The 18,597-nt window shown below is 36.9% G+C and overlaps 1 protein-coding gene across 7 annotated transcripts in view; it reads right to left on the bottom strand.

Moving 5' to 3' along the window:
- RHOT1 (ras homolog family member T1) overlaps nucleotides 1–18,597 on the bottom strand; it is a 62,699-nt gene that overhangs the window by 25,927 nt on the left and 18,175 nt on the right. For all 7 annotated transcript variants that reach the window (XM_018064255.1, XM_018064251.1, XM_018064249.1 and 4 more), the window contains exons 2-11: nucleotides 18,136–18,194; nucleotides 15,910–15,991; nucleotides 13,853–13,896; nucleotides 13,514–13,567; nucleotides 13,312–13,364; nucleotides 10,347–10,455; nucleotides 9,939–10,040; nucleotides 2,859–2,957; nucleotides 2,231–2,339; nucleotides 1,356–1,476 (exon numbers count right to left, since the gene is read on the bottom strand). In XM_018064255.1, coding sequence (XP_017919744.1) covers nucleotides 1,356–1,476; nucleotides 2,231–2,339; nucleotides 2,859–2,957; nucleotides 9,939–10,040; nucleotides 10,347–10,455; nucleotides 13,312–13,364; nucleotides 13,514–13,567; nucleotides 13,853–13,896; nucleotides 15,910–15,991; nucleotides 18,136–18,194 — 832 coding nt within the window. The remainder of the gene's footprint in view (nucleotides 1–1,355; nucleotides 1,477–2,230; nucleotides 2,340–2,858; nucleotides 2,958–9,938; nucleotides 10,041–10,346; nucleotides 10,456–13,311; nucleotides 13,365–13,513; nucleotides 13,568–13,852; nucleotides 13,897–15,909; nucleotides 15,992–18,135; nucleotides 18,195–18,597) is intronic.

Consider the following 18,597-nt stretch of genomic DNA (forward strand, 5'->3'; position numbering starts at 1 on the left):
GAGTGAGTCAGAGCAGAACAGATCAGGAATGACTTTCTATACCTGGTTAGGAGGCTTGGGCTTTTACCCTGTCTTGAAGGCAAAGTGACATGGCAAAATCTGTGTTATGTATCTATCAGTATTAATTCTTGCCACAACGTGAAGGACAGGAGTAGAGTTTAATAAGGAGACTCAAGACGTGGCTCTAAAGGGGCTATTTTACAAGGAATTAAAGGTAGAGTGCACAAAGAAATTAAAAGAGATTTTAGCGTAAGTCACAAAGCCATAAAAGATGGAGTTTCCTTACTGTCATACTTTACAAAGCAATAAACAACTTCCTACGTTCTGTAGAATTTACCTACCCACATAAATGCCACGGAAAAGAAAGCTTGATAAAAAGGTCTTGGGACAAATGCATTCATTCCATACGTATTTATTGAAAAATCTGGGAAATTACTTAAGCCAAGTTTGAATAACTTTGACAAGGGAAGTTTCAACTTAGAACTGATTAATGGACCAGGAATCCAACCAGAGAGTATTTTGCTTCCTCGGTGATGGGGAAGGAAAAAATGACAGTTTTTCTGAACCCTTACGTGGAGAGCTAGCAGTACCATGCTAAAATTTAAAAAAAGGAGAACATGAAGATAATGTGCTATTGAAAGAATGAAGAAAAAAGGCAAAAGGATCAAAGGCCTGATCCTGGGAAGTCACCTCCCTGAGAAGCCTACTTCCCTTGGGTACAGGAGAGGCATCCTACAGTAAGGCAGTCTCCTATTTCAGGATGATGTTGGGTTCATTGCTAAACAAACAGAACTTAAACACATTACTATTTAAAGGAAACTAACCACAGAGAGACTGGTTGCTTAGGAAAAGTACTTTATCCTAAACTGAGAACAGGCTATAAAACTCAGGGAGGACAAAGAAAAATGCTAACCAATATATTTTTGACTCCTTTGATTCCAAAAACAAGTTCATCTAGCTTCTCTTATCTCCTTCCTCAATAAAACGAATTTTAAAATATAACTGTATTCTCCATAAGAAGAAGAGCAAGAGGCTGAGCCATGCTATAAATCAGTGGCTCTTAAGTGGGGATCATCTCACTCCCACGGGCACATTTCTGGCTGTCACGACTAGGGGAAGAGGTGTTGTTGGCATCTAAGGATGTGCTAATAAACATCCTGTAAAGCATAGAACAGGCTCTACAATAATGAACTATCTGGTCCAAAATGTCAACAGTGCCGAGGCTGAGAAACCCTGCTATAAACGGCTCTATAAATCTAAATTATTCCCAACTAGCTCAAAGCCTACTACCTACTTGCTAAATAAAACTTTAAAATACTGGCAAGTGAAATCAATTAGAAGCCAAAGGTACATACAAGGGGAATAAATATTCGGGTGTCAAATCCAGATCGTCATCATAACCAAATCGTCGAAGCACAGTCCAAGTAGTTTCATGTCTCCCTCTCTGAATAAAAAGTGTATGTAAAAAAAGAAAACCTGAAATAAAATAAATTAGTAAATATAGCTGATGTGCAAATGGGTACAGGGTCACATGGGAGACAAGCATGTAACACACAATGGCAAGAGCTAGACTCACGACCACATGTGTACTAGCTGTTCATACTGTAGGTCAGACCAAAACCAAGTTCACGAGCATCTCAAAGAGCTGATTTCAGAATCATTCCACATATACACCAGGTCAACAAAAGGTGGAACTGGATGAAAGGCCCCAAAACACATCCCAAGGTGTATACTGACATCCACAGAGTTATACGATAAAAACAAATAAAATCATTTTTGACATCTGTGTGCTTATTTCTGTAACGAGAAAGTTGGTTTCTGATTTCACTGTGGCTCTATAACATATTTTACTTGGTACTTGGAACATTCGGTACTTGGTAAATTTGACTGGGAGATAAAATGTCTTCCTTAAAAATAATTTCTATTTAGAGGATGCTTATGAGTAATAAGAATTTTAAGATAAATTTGTTTCAGAATTCTTTTATCTTCAAAGGGAACTCTGCACTCTTGAAATCCAATAAATTTCCCTACCTCTAATTTATACTGACAGTAGAGGTAATTATCCCCACCGATGGCCTGCCTCTTCCAACTCTGAAACATCCAGGTTAGATTTTGTTACACTAGTAAACACAGACGCTTCCCTAAACATCTAGATAGCACTATAGACAGTTTCCTGCTGCCAAATTTTTTAAAAGTTTGAGAGAGGGGGAAAAAAGCACCTTTCACCCACCTTTCAGTGTCAATCCACTGTCAGCCACACCATCACTTATATGTTTTCTGACCACATTTTTGACATCTTCCAGAGCTTGAGGGGCTAAGGGAGTGTTGAAACAAATTCTCTGGCAAAAGACATAAAGTTAAAAACAAATCAGCATTAAAGTCACAAATAATACAAATATTAATCCACAGAGCAACATTAAATCAAAAAGTTGCAACCAAAGGAAACAAATTCTGAATTAGGACAGCCTCTACTTTGTGTTAAGAAAAGCATGTCAGACCAAGAAGGGCATGTTTTTCCTACCTTCCCCATCTGGTTCCCAAAACACAGAGCTCTTTGTGTAACTATGTTATACAACACCGAGAAGGAAAAATAATTCAAAATTCAGACTTCAAGTCATTCTTAATACACCCATTGTACACTGTGAAATGACACTCTCTCAGAGTCCCCTTAACTCCTAAGCAAAAGAGATTTTAGCCCATAGGTAAAGATTAAATAGCCTGATGTAAAGAGAGATTTTACATGAAAGAGTATGCATGTTTATCAAAATACCATTCGTCATGCCAATAAATTTTTTATAGCTTCTCTCAGCAAAAAAAAATATCAAGATATACAAATATCTAAAATAAAAGAAAACTACCTGAAAGAAGTTGAGTTCAGCATCATTGAGGGTACCATCATTATCTTGATCAGATATTTTGAATATACGAGTAAGGGCTTTTATACAGGCTGGTTTCATCTATAAATCATTGAGGAAAAATAAATTGTTTTAATGAAAATAGTTGGGATTTTAAAATATGATTTTCATAAATATATTGAGAATTCTGAATGTTTTCAGTCAAATACATAACATCAAATATAAACAACATGAAAAATTAATTAAAGCAAAGCCACTTTTATCCTCAAGCCACTTTAAGTAAATGAGACAATATTTACTTGGACCAATATCTGGAATAGTTAAACTCTCCCTTCATGACCACATACCTCTGAAGATGAGCAAAAGAGAAATCCATTTTTAGAAAAAGTCATTCTTCTAGTCATTTAGAAGAGATGCCCTCTCTCATTCCATGAGCTGACTTATAAAACTATAGCAAAGGCTTTTCTCTCTCAACTTCTCTGATTTTTGACCTTCTAGCAGTCCTCTTGCCTGGAAAATCCCATGGACGGAGGAGCCTGGTGGGCTGCAGTCCATGGGGTTGCTAAGAGTCGGACACGACTGAGCGACTTCACTTTCACTTTTCACTTTCATGCACTGGAGAAGGACATGGCAGCCCACTCCAGTGTTCTTGCCTGGAGAATCCCAGGGGCGGGGGAGCCTGGTGGGCTGCCGTCTCTGGGGTCGCACAGAGTCGGACACGACTGCAGCGCCTCAGCAGCAGCGGCAGCGGCAGCAAAACAGGACCAAATGTTTCGATCTGTAGCTTGTGTTTGCGTGTGTACGTATCGGAGCTGGGATATAAAATGCACTTCTTTCCAAGAAGATGACAAAACAGCATTGGTTGATGTGCAAAAGTTCTTTCTTTTTCACTACTTGCCTATCATAAGAATTATATTTTTCAAAAAAAGAACCTTGCCTTTTGTGACTCTGTAAAACTTTTATAAGAAAAGCTGCTGGAAATATTATTTTGACAATTTTAATTTTAGGATTTATAATGGATAGAACAAATATTTGACTATTTAAAATAAGGCCCACATGCTTCTAATTTATATAATTGCTATAGGAAAATCATAGTCAACAATTCTGAGAAAATAAAACTTTCAGGGACATTTTTGAACACTGCAAATGTGGAGGGAGATATCTTATGGACATCTGAGTGCGAGAAATGAGATGGTGATGTGAGAAAATGAATACTTGTTAGTTTATTTACTCCCATGATACGGCTATCCAGAGCAAGCAGTAATGAGTTTTGGTCACACTATCATAACAAACCTAAATGCATAAAATAATTTTTTAAAAATAGTAAGGAACAATTATCTTCCAAAATATGCACAATTCCTCTTCCTTCTTTATTTTTTTTTTGGTTTAAATAGGGGCTCTAGGAGAGCAATTTGATAGAGTAATAAAAAGCTGAAATCTAAGATATAAAGACATTAGAAAGAACTGAGAAAAAGAAGTCAAACATTTAGGAAGCATGGTTAGGGATGTCTTTATAAAAAAGTGCTAAATGGACTATAACCTATCACATCCATAATCATGAATAACATGATTTTTTTAACATTTTTATTTTGTATTGGGGTATAGCCAATTAACAATTTTGCTAGTAGTTTCAGGAGAACAGCAAAGGGACTCAGCCATACCTATACATGTAATGGATAACTCTTTAAGTAAAAACAAGTTATTGCTTCTGTAAATATGATCCTAATATTAGATATTCAAGATTACTAAAGATCACATTATATTTTATTTTCTCTTCTTTTAAAAATCTGTTGCATAATAATCTAGATATCTCAAAAAGGAACAATAGGTAGAATGATGCAAAAACCAGAATCTAAAAATAACTTTTTATTTGTAAGTGTTTTTTTCTTGTATCATAAAATGCTATTTAAAAAAAAAGTAATTGAAGAAAAATAAACAGTGATGCATTTTTCATTAAAGCTTGAAATGCATCAGAAGCTAAAGTGCTCTAAGGTATTGGCTCAATATGGTATTTAAATATTAACCATCTTAAAATACAACACCAAAAAATGACTACTTCTTAAACGCATTAAAAATTATACTTCAATAAAACTTAAAAATGTGTTGTTTAGTTGCTAAGTCATGTTCAACTCTTTTGTGACCTCATCTTTTGTAGCCCATCAGGTTCCTCTGTCTGTGAGATTTTCCAGGCAAGAATACTGGAATGGGGTGCCATTTCCTTCTCCAGGGTATCTTCCTGACCCAGGGATTGAACCCATGTCTCTCGAATCGGCAGGATTCTTTACCACAGAGCCACAAGGCAAGTCCCACCCCTCTCCAAAGGAGACAAATTTTACAGTAATAAAAATAAACTCACTTTGCATGTAAGTAATCTAATCCTTGCACAGATCTGTTTCATTATTAAGGTAAGCAGAGGACTCCATGGGTCATACAGAGTCCATCAACCACTGGAAACATATTTCCAGTTCAGGCTTTAATTATCTTGATTTGACCTACCTACCTCAAATCTATGTTAAAAGCTTATGAATGTTATCTAAATAAAAGACTCTATTGTAAGTTTAGACTCAAGGCTTCTACTTGTATAAATCAAGGCATATAGTCTCTAAAAGTTACAGATTCTACCTTAGGAAGGTCTGCCTAAAAAATGACTAACAGATGGTAGTAAGTGTTTATTAGGGAAAGGAGGATTAGCAGATTAGCAGAACTAATAATAGGCCTAAGAAAAAAGTAGCAATTAGAGAACTGAGAACAAACAGAGGGGATTCAATGTACTGCCAGGCTAAGCTCAGAGGTAAATCTCTATAGAATGAGACGGCCTATTGGACTACTAGGAAAGTTCCAGAATCTGTATTTTAAACAAGTATTTTAACCTAGTGACTATTACGAGGTGAATTTCGGAAATATCGAATTAAGGGCAAGTTAGAAAGAAACATTTCAGTTAAGAATATAAACCAGGATTAAGGAAGACTAAATCAGGGTCAGATTAAGGGATAACTCAGATTAATATTTATACCAGAGGTCAGCACTTTTATGGTAAAGCAATTAATAAAGACATAATAATAATGTCTAGATAAAGACATAGCAAATACTTTAGGCATTGGTGGCCAGTAGGCAAAATCAAGGATATCATTTAGGTACTTACACAGCAAGAAATAACCAAATTTCCACAAAGTTTTATTAATTAAATTTAAAATATAATAGTAACTGAGTATACCTTTGCTCTATAGGTTTACTAATATTACAGAAGGATAGAATTCTTCTTGGAGGGATAACAACTGGCTTAGTTGGGGTTCAAAGTCAGTGTTCCCTATCTTGTAATAAACTATAATGGAAAATCAGTTCAGTTCAGTTGCTCAGTCATGTCCGACTCTTTGCGACCCTATGGATTATATAATCTGGAGAAGGAAATTATATAATAGAATATAATCTGCAAAAAATCCTACAAAAACAAAAAAGACACTGTGATACACACCAAAAACTAACCCAGTATTGTAAATCAACTATACTTTAATTTTTAAAAAAGCTAGCTTTCCCTATCATGAAAATCAATTGCAGATATTCAGCTATTAATGCTGATCTGTAATGAGATTTCACGTATTTCATCTTTGAAAATGTCTTTTTGCACAGACGAACAATCCCAATAGTGACACTGATCCATAAACATATAACTTTCTTTGAGCACATTCATCACTTGGAAGGCATTTATAGAATTCTATTTGATTATTTTCGTGATATTTGCCTGTTAACATGGCATTATACTGCAGATTAATCAGTTCCAACTGAAGGTTGGGTGGAAGCGCTTCAACTGCATGGTCAAATGGATTAGGAAATAAAAAAATTTCCTTTGCATGTGCATCGAGGTCCAAAAAAAACTGATGCTGGAATTATAGCTCAGAAAATATATCTGCTTTGCCATCTGAAGATCCACTTTTTTTCTCCTCTGTTTTGGCATATGTGTGTACTGGCAATAAGAAAATAAAATGCTACATGTGGCACATGAGAGGCTGCTGCCAAGTCTGAAGTGTGTTGGTGCAGCTCGCAGGGCGACCAGCAGTGGTGTGATGGCAGTCGCCACAGACAAGCTCCGCTGCAACCATGACTGCCCTCACAGCAGGGAAGCACAGACAGATGCGAGGGGATGAGCACGGCTGTGCTGCGACGAAGCTTACCTATGAGCGGTGAAATCTGAAGGCCTCATAAATTTCCCTATATCTCAAAACATTATTCTTTTTGACTTTTCCCCCAATCATTAAAAAATGCAAAATGTATCTTAGCTCACAGGCTATATAAAAGCTGGTGGCTGTCGACAGATGAATGGATAAAGTAGCTGTGGTACATATATATGATGGAATATTACTCAGCCATAAAAATCAATGCTATGACTGACTCGTTAGAGTCAGTTCTAATGAGGTGAATGAACCTAGTCTATTATATAGAGTGAAGGAAGTCAGAAAGAGAAAAACAAGTATCATATACTAATGCAATATATGTAATCTAGAAAGATGGTACTGATGAAATTATTTGCAGAGCAGCAATGGAGACACAGACATACAGCACAGATTTATGGACATGGTGGCAGGGAGGAAAGGGTGGGATGGATGGAGAGAATAAGATAGAAATACACATTACCATATGTAAAATAGATAGCCAATGGGAATTTGCTATATGACTCAGGGAACTCAAACCGGGGCTCTGTAACAACCTAGAGAGGCGGGATGGGGAGGGAGGTTCAAGAGCAAGGGGACATATATATATCTATGGCTGATTCATGCTGATGCTTGGCAGAAACCAACATAATTCTTTAAAGCAATTATACTTCAATTAAAAAATAAATTAAAAAAAAAGCAGGTGACAGGCCAAATTTGGCCCATGGGTCAGTTCTCCAACCATTCACCTACAAATTTTTCCTGAAAAAAATCTTTTCAGGAAGCTTTTTTTCCCCAGCAAACTTCTATTCCTTAAAAGTTCAAAATAACAACAAAAGAAACAAATAACTCAATTAAGAGGTGGATAAAATACTTAAATAGACCTTTCTCCAAAGGAGATACACAAACGGCCAATAAACACATGGAATGACGTTCAGTAGCATTAGCCATCATGGAAACGCAGTTCAAAGAATGTAAGATACCACTCCCATCTACCAGGATGACTACAAACAAAGGCCAGGGGGAGGATAATAGGTGCTGGCAAAGATGGGGAGAAATTGGGACTTTAATTTTAGTGGTTCCTCAGTATGAGTAAAACATAGAATTACCATGTGACCTAGCAATTCCACTGCTAAACAGACATTCCAAACAGGGGTTCAAACTTGTGTGTGAATGTTCTTAGCACTATTCACAACAGCCAAAACGTGGAAGCAACCCAATTATCTACCAACAGTTGAATGGATAAACAAAATATGCTATATCCGTACAATGAAGGGTCATTTGACCATAAAAAGGAATGAAGTACTAGTAACGCTACAACATGGATGTACCTTGAAAACATTATGCTCCGTCAAAGAAGCCAGACACAGAAGACCACATACTGTATGATTCCATTCATATGAAGTGCCCAAAATAGGCAAATTCAGAGAGACAGAGAGTAGACTAGTGGTTGCCGAAGACTAGGGGAAGGGGGAGGAGGGAATGGGAGTTACTGCTAATGGGTACAGGGTTTCTCTGGGGGTGATGAAATGCTCTGAAATCACACAACTTTGTGAATACACTAAAAATCACTGAAAAGAACAAAAAAGTGAATTTTATGGTATGTGAGTTATATCTCAATTTAAAATTTAATTTTAAAAGTCTATGGTGGGAGAAGGCAATGGCACCCCACTCCAGTACTCTTGCCTGGAAAATCCCATGGATGGAGGAGCCTGGTAGGCTGCAGTCCATGGGGTCGCTAAGAGTTGGACATGACTGAGCAACTTCACTTTTCACTTTCATGCATTGGAGAAGGAAATGGCAACCCACTCCGGTGTTCTTGCCTGGAGAATCCCAGGGACGGGGGAGCCTGGTGGGCTGCTGTCTGTGGGTCGCACAGAGTCGGACGCGACTGAAGCAACTTAGCAGCAGCAGCAGCATGCCTTGCTGGGGTGGCTGCTTTAGTGAGTAATCTCTCTCAGTGTCCTGGGGGACTTGTGGTGTAAATTGAGCTTTTTCAAGTACAAAACAGCCAGCCCCAGGGATGTTATCTGGGTTTAAGGACTGAAATCGTGTTCACTACTGCTTGTTAAATCAATGGTTTCTTTTATCAACTCCTAAAGGTACATCTGGAAAGCACAGCAACAACATGATGGCCAGATACAAAATCCTTGACATTCGTGTAACTTTTTTCTAGTACAGACTTTAAATTACTGCCAATTTCAAGTGTTCTTAAAGAACAAAAGAATGGTAATAAATATTTCAAGCATTTGGAAAATCATAATGAAACTTGTATTACCTTTGTATTTTTGATAAAAATTCAAAATAAACTTCTAAATATCTTTTGATAAAAAAAAAAGTCTATGGTGGTTGGCAGTGGAAAGAACCAGACTGTGTGAAATTCCTTAACTTTACTGACTTAAATAATTTTGCCTGTTACACATAATTTAAAAAAAAAAAAAACCTTTATACTTTGGCAGAAAAAAAGTCTATGGTAAAATATCATTAAATTTTAGATATTTCATTAAGGAATTACTATGTTTCTAAGCTATGGAACAAAAGGGAGTATTCCAATTGTATTATATATCATATCCATGTCAAATAATTTTACAACTTTTTCGCTTGTGTGTGTTACTAAGTTTGTGGATTTTACTGTAGCAAAGCAAATAGACCATTAGTTAAGTCTTTGGACTTTTTGTTGTTACAGTTGCCAATTCTTCTGTTTATTTTAATTATATTTCTTAAAACAGTATTTGACCTGGCATATTATTCTGAGCATTAAATGTGACTGTCTTTGAAGAAAAGTACCTAGGAAATATAACAGTTTAGTACGCAATAAATTTAAATTTCAGCAGTTTAGATGAACACTTAAGAGTTACTAACAATCAGTATCATAATGGAGTTGCTACCTACACATCCCAGTCCTTACTAACATAGTCTGATGGGATGGAGGGTTTACCTCTTTCTCCTCTGGGCAGTACAGGGGCCCTGTAGGATGAAGAACTGCTTTCTGTGCATAATAGAAGAGCTCTGATATGTTCTTCAGATTTTTTGCTGAACACTGAAAAGAAAATTTTACGCAATTCAGAGAGAGAGAGCTAAAAACATTAAAAAAAATTTTTTTTTAACTATCAAGATTCCTTGAAGAAACTGAAAAAATCCAATTTTTTTTTTTAGTGGATATCACCATATCATAGACTACAAAGAGCCCAGAGGCCAATTTCAAGTTCTCTGTTTTACTTGATTTACATGACTTCACAAACAGGAAATTTATTGCACCCCACATCTTCCCCCAGCTCCTATTCTGAACCTCAATTTAGTGAGAATTCACCAACCGTAAATTTCAAAATCAAATGAGAAGGCATACCTCCACACAGGTTTCTATTTCTGTGTACTGGTTCATAATAGGAAGGATGGTCTCCATACTACTATATTCCACCAGGTCAGATTTGTTCCCAACCAATATCAAAGGCAGCCTGAAATAAACAGGGCACATGGTAATAATAAGGAAGGCAAAAGACATTAGATTTTATTTTAATGTACATTGTAACCTGGTAAAGTACAATGATAAAGTAATTGAAGAGGGCGAACTATACAGGGTAATCAGGGAACAATCCCTCTGACAAAGCAGCATTTGAGGCAAGGAGTGAAGGATGAGATGGAACCTGTCAGGTGAAGAGCCTGGAAAGAGCTGGCTGGGATGAAGCGACAGCATGTGGGAAAGCCCCAAACTGAAGAAACATCCCCGTGAGTCCGGAGAACAGAAAAATGCCAGAGCGGCTAAGGAGTACTGGTCAAAGGGGAAGACGTATGAAGCAGAGCTGGAGAAGAGCAAAGACCAGATGCAAAAGGACTTTACAGCTACAGTAAAGAGAGTGTGTTTTAAGTGTAAAATGACATGATCTGATAGACATTTTTAAATGCAGTCACTTGTTATCTTTTAGAGATACATAGTGAAATAGTTAGAGTATGATATGATGTCTGATTTGTTCAAAATGATCCCAAAGGAAGGGGTAATAAATGAAACAACACTGGCCATGAGTTGTTAATCGTTGAAGCTGGATGATACAGAGGGATTCATTAAATTATTCTCTCTACTTATGTATATATTTGATTTTTTTTCAATAATAAAAAAGTTCTTTTAATGTGGTATCCTGGATTAGGGTAGTGAAGACAGGAATTTTCAGATTTGAGATATATTTTTGAAGGAGACCAGATAGGAGCAATGGTAGATTCGATATGGAGATTGAAGGAAAACATAAATCAAGAAAAGTACATAGATTTCTTTGGCTGGACAAAAGGAATAGATTTTTTTTTTCCATTTTCAAAGTTTTAATTGAATTTTTTACAATATATTGCTTCTGTTTTATGTTTTGGTCCTTTGGCCCAGAGGCATGTGGGATCCTAGTTCCCCGTACTGGAAGGCAAAGTCCCAGCCACTGGACTCCCAGGGAAGTCCCCAAAATGAACAAATCTTTTGAGACAGGAAAGATTGAGAAATCTGGGGGTGGGGGCAGAGGGGAATAGGCAGGAAATAACGAATTTTATTTTCAATAAATTAAGTCTGAAAGGCCTATCAGAAATCTGAATGGGAATTACCAAGGAGAACTAGCCCAGTGGAGAACAATTATTTGTACAACCCACGAGAGAGCTTAAAGAGAAGGCAAATCATCTAGCTGGTTGTAAAAGAAACACTTTCTTGTAAAAGAAACACTTGCAGGCATTTATTTAACCACCTAGTGTGTTTATTACATGTTAAAGGACTGGCCCACCACATAATCCAAACACAGATTGTTAATAGAGCCAGGAGAGTTCCCAAAAATGCACTACTTTACAACCAAAGGTGTGCTCAGAATAATTTACGGATCTTAAAAAAAGAAAACACACAAGTCCAAGCTTTACTCCAAACGGACTAATTCTAAAACTCAAACAGTAGAGCAAAGGCATCTATATTGTTGTAAGGTACTTCAGGTGACAGTGATGGGCACACTGTGATAATCATCCACAGAAGTCCTAGATAAGAACATATGTGTAACAAATATAAACTTAAGGTATGAGGCCCAGGAAAGAAGGCACTGGGAAAATGCAAAGTCCATACATTAATGAAATAGACCACCTTGGAACAAATCAACCACAAGAGAAATAAGTATGTTCCTATGATTCAGGGAAGGGTAAAGGTATACCCAGGCCTGAGAAAGCTCAATTAGATCTCCCAAACACTGAAGGCCACTTTCAGATGGCACACTAAAGGGGCATGAGACCAGCCAGCTAGTTTCTAGAGAGCAGTTTAGGAAGCTATCATGGTAGAGTCAATTTAAAAAATTCAGTTGTTCAAGCTAGTGCTTCATAGATCCTGGCAAAACTAACTTCTCGGAAGAGTCCTCGAAACAGTTCAAGAAATGAGCAAGAAAAGCAAGTGTCAGAAGCATAGAGGCATTGTTTTCTCCAAGGCAGTCCAGTCCAATACAACCTCTGTGATAACAGAAATGAACTTTATTTGTACTGTCCGTTACCTTAACCTCTAGCCACAAGTGCCTATGAAGCACTTGAATGTGGCTGCATCCGAGGCACCGAATGTTTAGTTTTATGTAATTTTACTTAAATTGCCACAACTGACTAGAAGCTACTCCACTGGACAGTATAGCTCTAGAGAGCTCCTTTCAGCTCAGTCAGTAAGTCATTACAAAGTGACTTTAAAACAGTGATAATGACTGTGCTCTTACATATTTCACATGGTGAACATTCAATGATTGGGGTAATGCCAGTCCTCAAAAGGGCATCTCAAGAAAGAGGGCACATTACAGTTTCAGAGCTCTGTTTTCTGCTTTGCTGTCAAATATGTATGCTGCTGCTGCTGCTGCTGCTGCTGCTAAGTTGCTTCAGTCGTGTCCAACTCTGTGTGACTCCACAGACGGCAGCCCACCAGGCTCCCCCGTCCCTGGGATTCTCCAGGCAAGAATACTGGAGTGGGTTGCCATTTCCTTCTCCAATGCATGAAAGTGAAAAGCGAAAATGACGTCGCTCAGTCATGTCCGACTCTTAGCGACCCCATGGACTGCAGCCTACCAGGCTCCTCCATCCATGGGATTTTCCAGGCAAGAGTACTGGGGTGGGGTGCCATTGCCCTCTCCGAAATATGTATGCAGCCTCAAGTAACTCCTCTCTGATAAAGGTGTGTGTATAAACAGACCTATTAAATAAAGCACATATGGCAAACTGTTAACTAGTAGATCTAAATGAATAGTTGACAGATGTTCATTGCACTGTTTCTTGCGACTTTTCTCTAAGTTTGAAATTTTTCAATATACAAAGTTTCAGAGAGAAGAAAGTACCTGCTGTCTTTGTCTGTTCTTTCATTTATGAGAGGAATCCATCGACTTGTTACCTAAAATGAAAATTAACAGGAGTTAAGGCCTAATGAGGATCTCCCATGAAAAATACTCCACCCTAGGACTCCTAAAATTCTAAATTGAGGATCAATTTTAAAAGTGCCCCCGCTGAAATTTAACATAGTGAAAAGTCACATATGCATACCTTATCAATGGAATGCTTGTTGTTAACAGCATAAACTATGCAGATGACATTAGCCTATAAGAAAAATAAACAAATCCATGGTATTTTAAAATAATACAAATGTAGCGTCTAATTACCAGCTAGCTAATATATTTCAGTCAAACAAGGAAAAAAATTTGAAAAATAAAAAACTTAGCATGCCTCTAAGAGCAAAAGGATTTACGGCAAAAATATATACTCAAAGTCAGCAGTGACAATAAAGAACTGAAAAAGCCCTCTCTGTGAGAGAAGGAAATGGCAGACACAGGATCATCATTGTTCTCCCACAAACAAACCTAGAATTCTTTTTTTTAAACTCACCTGTGATATTTCTTGATGAAGCTGTTCATCACTCTGTTCTGCTTCTACAAATGACAGAGTCAATTTTTTTTTTCATATTTTAAACACTTTCATAAAAATGAATAAACAACCAAGCTAAAATCCATCTGACATCCACCTAACATCCCTCAAAACCTCCCTCACCTCTCATGTCATTTACAAGATGTACTACCAGACAAGTGGCAAAGAAAAGGGAAAGCCTGAGAAAGGAAAGAGCGGAACTGTGATAAGGAAGCTGGCTGGCACGGAGAGACAAGTCTACACGAAGATAAGTCAGGCAGGGAAGAGCACAAGGCACTGAGTGATAAATCTGGGCCAGCATCTGATCCAAAGCTGAGAAGGGACTGGCAAAAGAGATCAGAAACTCAAGCAAAGAGATCAGAAACTCCTGGGTACTAAAGAGTCGGAAGCCCAGACAAAAAGTCAATACACACAGGGTCAAAAAGCCAGGTGAGAGTCTGGGAAATACAAGCTTAAGATCTAGAAAGCTGATAGAAGTAATCTTAACCAGGCCCCAGAGGCAAAACCAGAGCATGACAATGAAAAGTCAAGAATTCCCTCACTCGCCCATCTCTCTGGCTAGAACTGTTCTCATGGAGGGATATGCCTATAATCCCACAGGTGCAGGGGACGGGCATGATACACAGCTAGGAGAGAGACAGGAGAGAGAAGTAAACAAAGAGCAAAGCAATTATTGATACATCAGATCACTTTACGTTAACTGCTTCCCCTCAAAAAGTTATTTCTGACATACAAACTAATGTTACAAATGAGTACAATGGTATCTCAATTGATGCTAAATAACTGGCCATATTTCAAATATCTTCTCTAAGCTGAATAATCAAGCGGTTAAAGCTTCAACTGTAATACTGAAGTCAATCTAAACATGTAGCTACACACACTGAAAAAGAATAATTCTATACAAAGAGCTAGTTATGACACTGACTGTAGCAGGGAGCATCCAACCCCCCTCAGCTTCTAGTTCAGTACCGTCCAACAGAAATGTGATATAAACCATATATGGAATTTTAAAGTTTCTAGTAGTCACCTACTAGAAAATAAAAAGAAACAGGTAAAATGACTTTTTAAGTTAACCCAAAGTATCATAAATACCAAAATTTCAACATGTAATCAACAGAAAAATTATGAGATCCTGTACTTTCTTTATTTCATACTGTCTTCTAAGTCCACTTATATTTTACACTTAGAGCACATTTCAATTTGGACTAGACACATTTTAAGTGTTCAACAATCACATGTATTAGATTGTACAGTTCTAGTGTTTCATTTTTAGAATGGATAGGATACCAGCTCAGCAAAACAAAGTATTACCAATGTGGTTATACACATTTTTAAAAATAGATTTCATTTTTCAGAGCAGTTTTAGGTTCACAGCAAAACTGAGTAGAAGGCAGAGATTTCCCATATACCTCCTGATTTCATATAGTTTCCCCCATTATCAACAGCCCGCATCAGTGATACACGTTACAACTGACCCTTCCTTTCCAAAAGAAGTTCCAGAACAAAGCAAAACAACTTAATGATTAAAAAGTAAGTAGCATTGTGCAGAAAAACTCTACATTATTAAAAACAATACAGACGTGCTTCCATTATCATTTAATGTAAGCAAACCTGTTTCAACTTTTTTTTTTTTTTAGGAAAAACTCTGACAAATTAAAAACAAACTTGGAACTCAACAAATTTTCACATGAGAACTCTTTCTACATCACCATGCCTGAATGCCTGGTAACAAAATAACAGAACTCTGCAAATATGCTAATTCAAGGAGGGTTATGATTTATCTGGTCATTTGCCATCCCCATTTCCCTTTCATTATCATGGAACCCAACTTAGTAAATTAGGGACAGAGAACTGCTCGGTGGAGGCTTTTTGTGGGGTGTGGGTTGAGACAAGAAGAGTAAATAATCACTTACTGCGAGAAAAAGAGACACCCTCCTAAAACATTTTTAACACTTAGTATCTTTCTAAGGACTTTTAAATTAACTCTACAGCTTCACCTGCAAGAAGACATGTACTACCTGAGTAATCTACAATGTGCGTTGGAACTCTCTCAGGGGTAACATCAGCTGGAATGGTGATTTCTTCTGCCCGAGGAGGAACCTTCATTTGCAAATATAAAAGAAGGAAAAACCTTTGAATATCAGCAATCAAACTTTTTAGTAGATTATGTAAATTCATGTATAATTAGCCCTTTCACCCATGCTTACCTTTACAGGTATTTATTATAATTTTAAATGTTTATTTTTGTGCTTTACCATAGATGCAAATACATACTAATATATGGTAAAACACTAAAAAAATAAAATAAAAGCACATTTATACCTGTGTGGGCACAGGACATATTAAGGACACTTCAGCTCCCCAAACAATACTTAAATTAATTTAGTGTTTCAGAATTAGATTTCTAAAATGTAGTTTCATTCTATTTTGTTGAACCCTTAAGATATTCTGCAAGTGAAGACCTATCCTCAAGGGACTGCCCTAGCAGTTCAGTGGTTAAGATTCCATGCTCCTGTCCTTTCCAACTACGATCTAGCAGGACGGCACCCACACAAAGACAGCTAGAAGAAGGGCTGATCCACCATCAGTGAGGTGGTGACCAGGAAAATACACTATCAGCATTCACAAGTATATCCACGGAGTGGGTTTCAAGAAGTGTGCCCCCTCAGGCACTCAAAGAAATCCGGAAACTGGCCATGAAGGAGATGGGAACCCCAGAGGTTCGCACTGACACGGCTCAACAGAGCTGTCTGGGCCAAAGGAATAAGGAATGTCCCATACTGGTATGCAGCTGTCCAGAAAACAAAATTAAGATGAGACTCACCAAACGAGCTCTACACTTGGGCTACCTACGTGCCTGTCACAACTTTCAAAAATCTAGACACTTAATGTGGATGAGAACTAACTGCTGATTGTCCAATAAAGTTAATGAACTGAAAAAAAAAAAAAAAGATTCTGCACTCCCAATGCAGGAGTTATGGGTTTCATCCCCGGTCAGGGAACTAAGATTCTGCATGGCACTCGGCGCAGCCAAAAAAAAGAAATCTGCAAATAAATTATCAAAATTTATCTCTTCTAGAAGATAACTGTTTGGCTATATAAACTTTAAGCATAATAACTCCATTATTTAAAAAACTCTTTATCCACACCCAAAAGGACTATGATAAATAACAGTTTTAAACTAAGTTAAAATATCACAAAAATCTTTTATGCATTATACTCTAAGTGATTATAATTAATGTTGCTGATTTCACAAACCACATATGAAAATACACTCCACTTTACAAATTATGGTTTAACTATCTTATTTAAGAGAAAAAAAAAAACAAAGAAACAATGGTCACATGACAATTGTAATTAAATGAAATAAATACTACATAATACATTAAATTGCTCTCTCAACAATGAAATTGCACAGATATTCCTAATTATACGAGTAAATAAATCATAAATGCAAACCATGGCTCCAGTAATACCTATCACATGAAGAAAGAAAATAAAAAGAAATAATCTTTATCTCATTTACATTGATCCCATTCCTCATAACAATATCTTTACATAATGCTTTAGGCAACTGTTCATCATACTGGATCTTCCAACATGTAAATAAATACATTGCCAGCAATAACAAAACCACCATGCTTTTGCTGGTATTTTAGTAAGTTTATCTCATTTGAGACCCACAACAATTCTAGGTGGGCAAAGGTGGAATGGATTAGATTTTTTATTTGTAAAATGATGTAGGTAGATAATAACTGACATTTTCAAACACGGGTATCAGAATCCTAGTGGCTCTAATGATGTCTCAAAGACTGGGGGGAGTCAGACAGAAGGCAGGTGCGGAGCCAGACATTTCATCCTTACTTCAACTAAAGGAATACTCATCTGTTCTATGTTTGGGGCTTATAAAAACATTTTATTTTTAAGAAAGAATTACATAGCCTAGATGATCCCTAATATCCCTTTCAGCTCCCATTTTACAGATGAGACAGCTAAGGCAGAGAGATGACAAATGTCCCAGCCAAGGTCAAAAGTAAGAAACACAAAGGCCTTATGTGAACCCAGAGCTGGTTTGGCTGTCTCTCCTATATTTCAGAGATGTCTTGTAAAAACTAACATGAGCCTTTCTAAAAGTCATTAACTATCAGAAAGGAAACACACGCCAAAAAAAAACCTCAAATGTATTTCATTTAACTCAATTTTGATAAAAATTTTAAATGTAGGAAAGAAATCACAATGCCTACCTCTTCTGGGAATTCTTCACTGACTAGAGACATAATCAGTGACGTCTTCCCAACTCTAGCTGTGAAAAGGAAAAAGGATTACTTTAATAAAGTATTCAGATTCTAGAAAGCTCAAATTTAGCAACCACACAGCGAAGTACTGTTATTTGTTACCTAAAATCAGAGGATCAGAGGCATCTAAATTACCAATTTTCAGTACATCTTTTTTTTTCTGCCTAGAAAAGTTACACAGCTTCACCGTTTAAAATAAATAAATTACTAGAATATATACTATAAATGTAAACATCTCCCATAGTATCCCCCATAAACTCTTTAATATGTGTAGTCTCCCAGATCTTCCCACACTCGTATTAACATATTACAATAATTTACCACAGTAGATGAGAGCATTTATACTATTTTACAATTTTTATCACTTAATTATGTATTGGGGCAGTATTCCATGACAATCTTTAGAAATCT

The sequence above is a fragment of the Capra hircus genome, chromosome 19, assembly GCF_001704415.2.
Source record: "Capra hircus breed San Clemente chromosome 19, ASM170441v1, whole genome shotgun sequence".
In the NCBI taxonomy this organism is placed as follows: Eukaryota; Metazoa; Chordata; class Mammalia; order Artiodactyla; family Bovidae; genus Capra; species Capra hircus.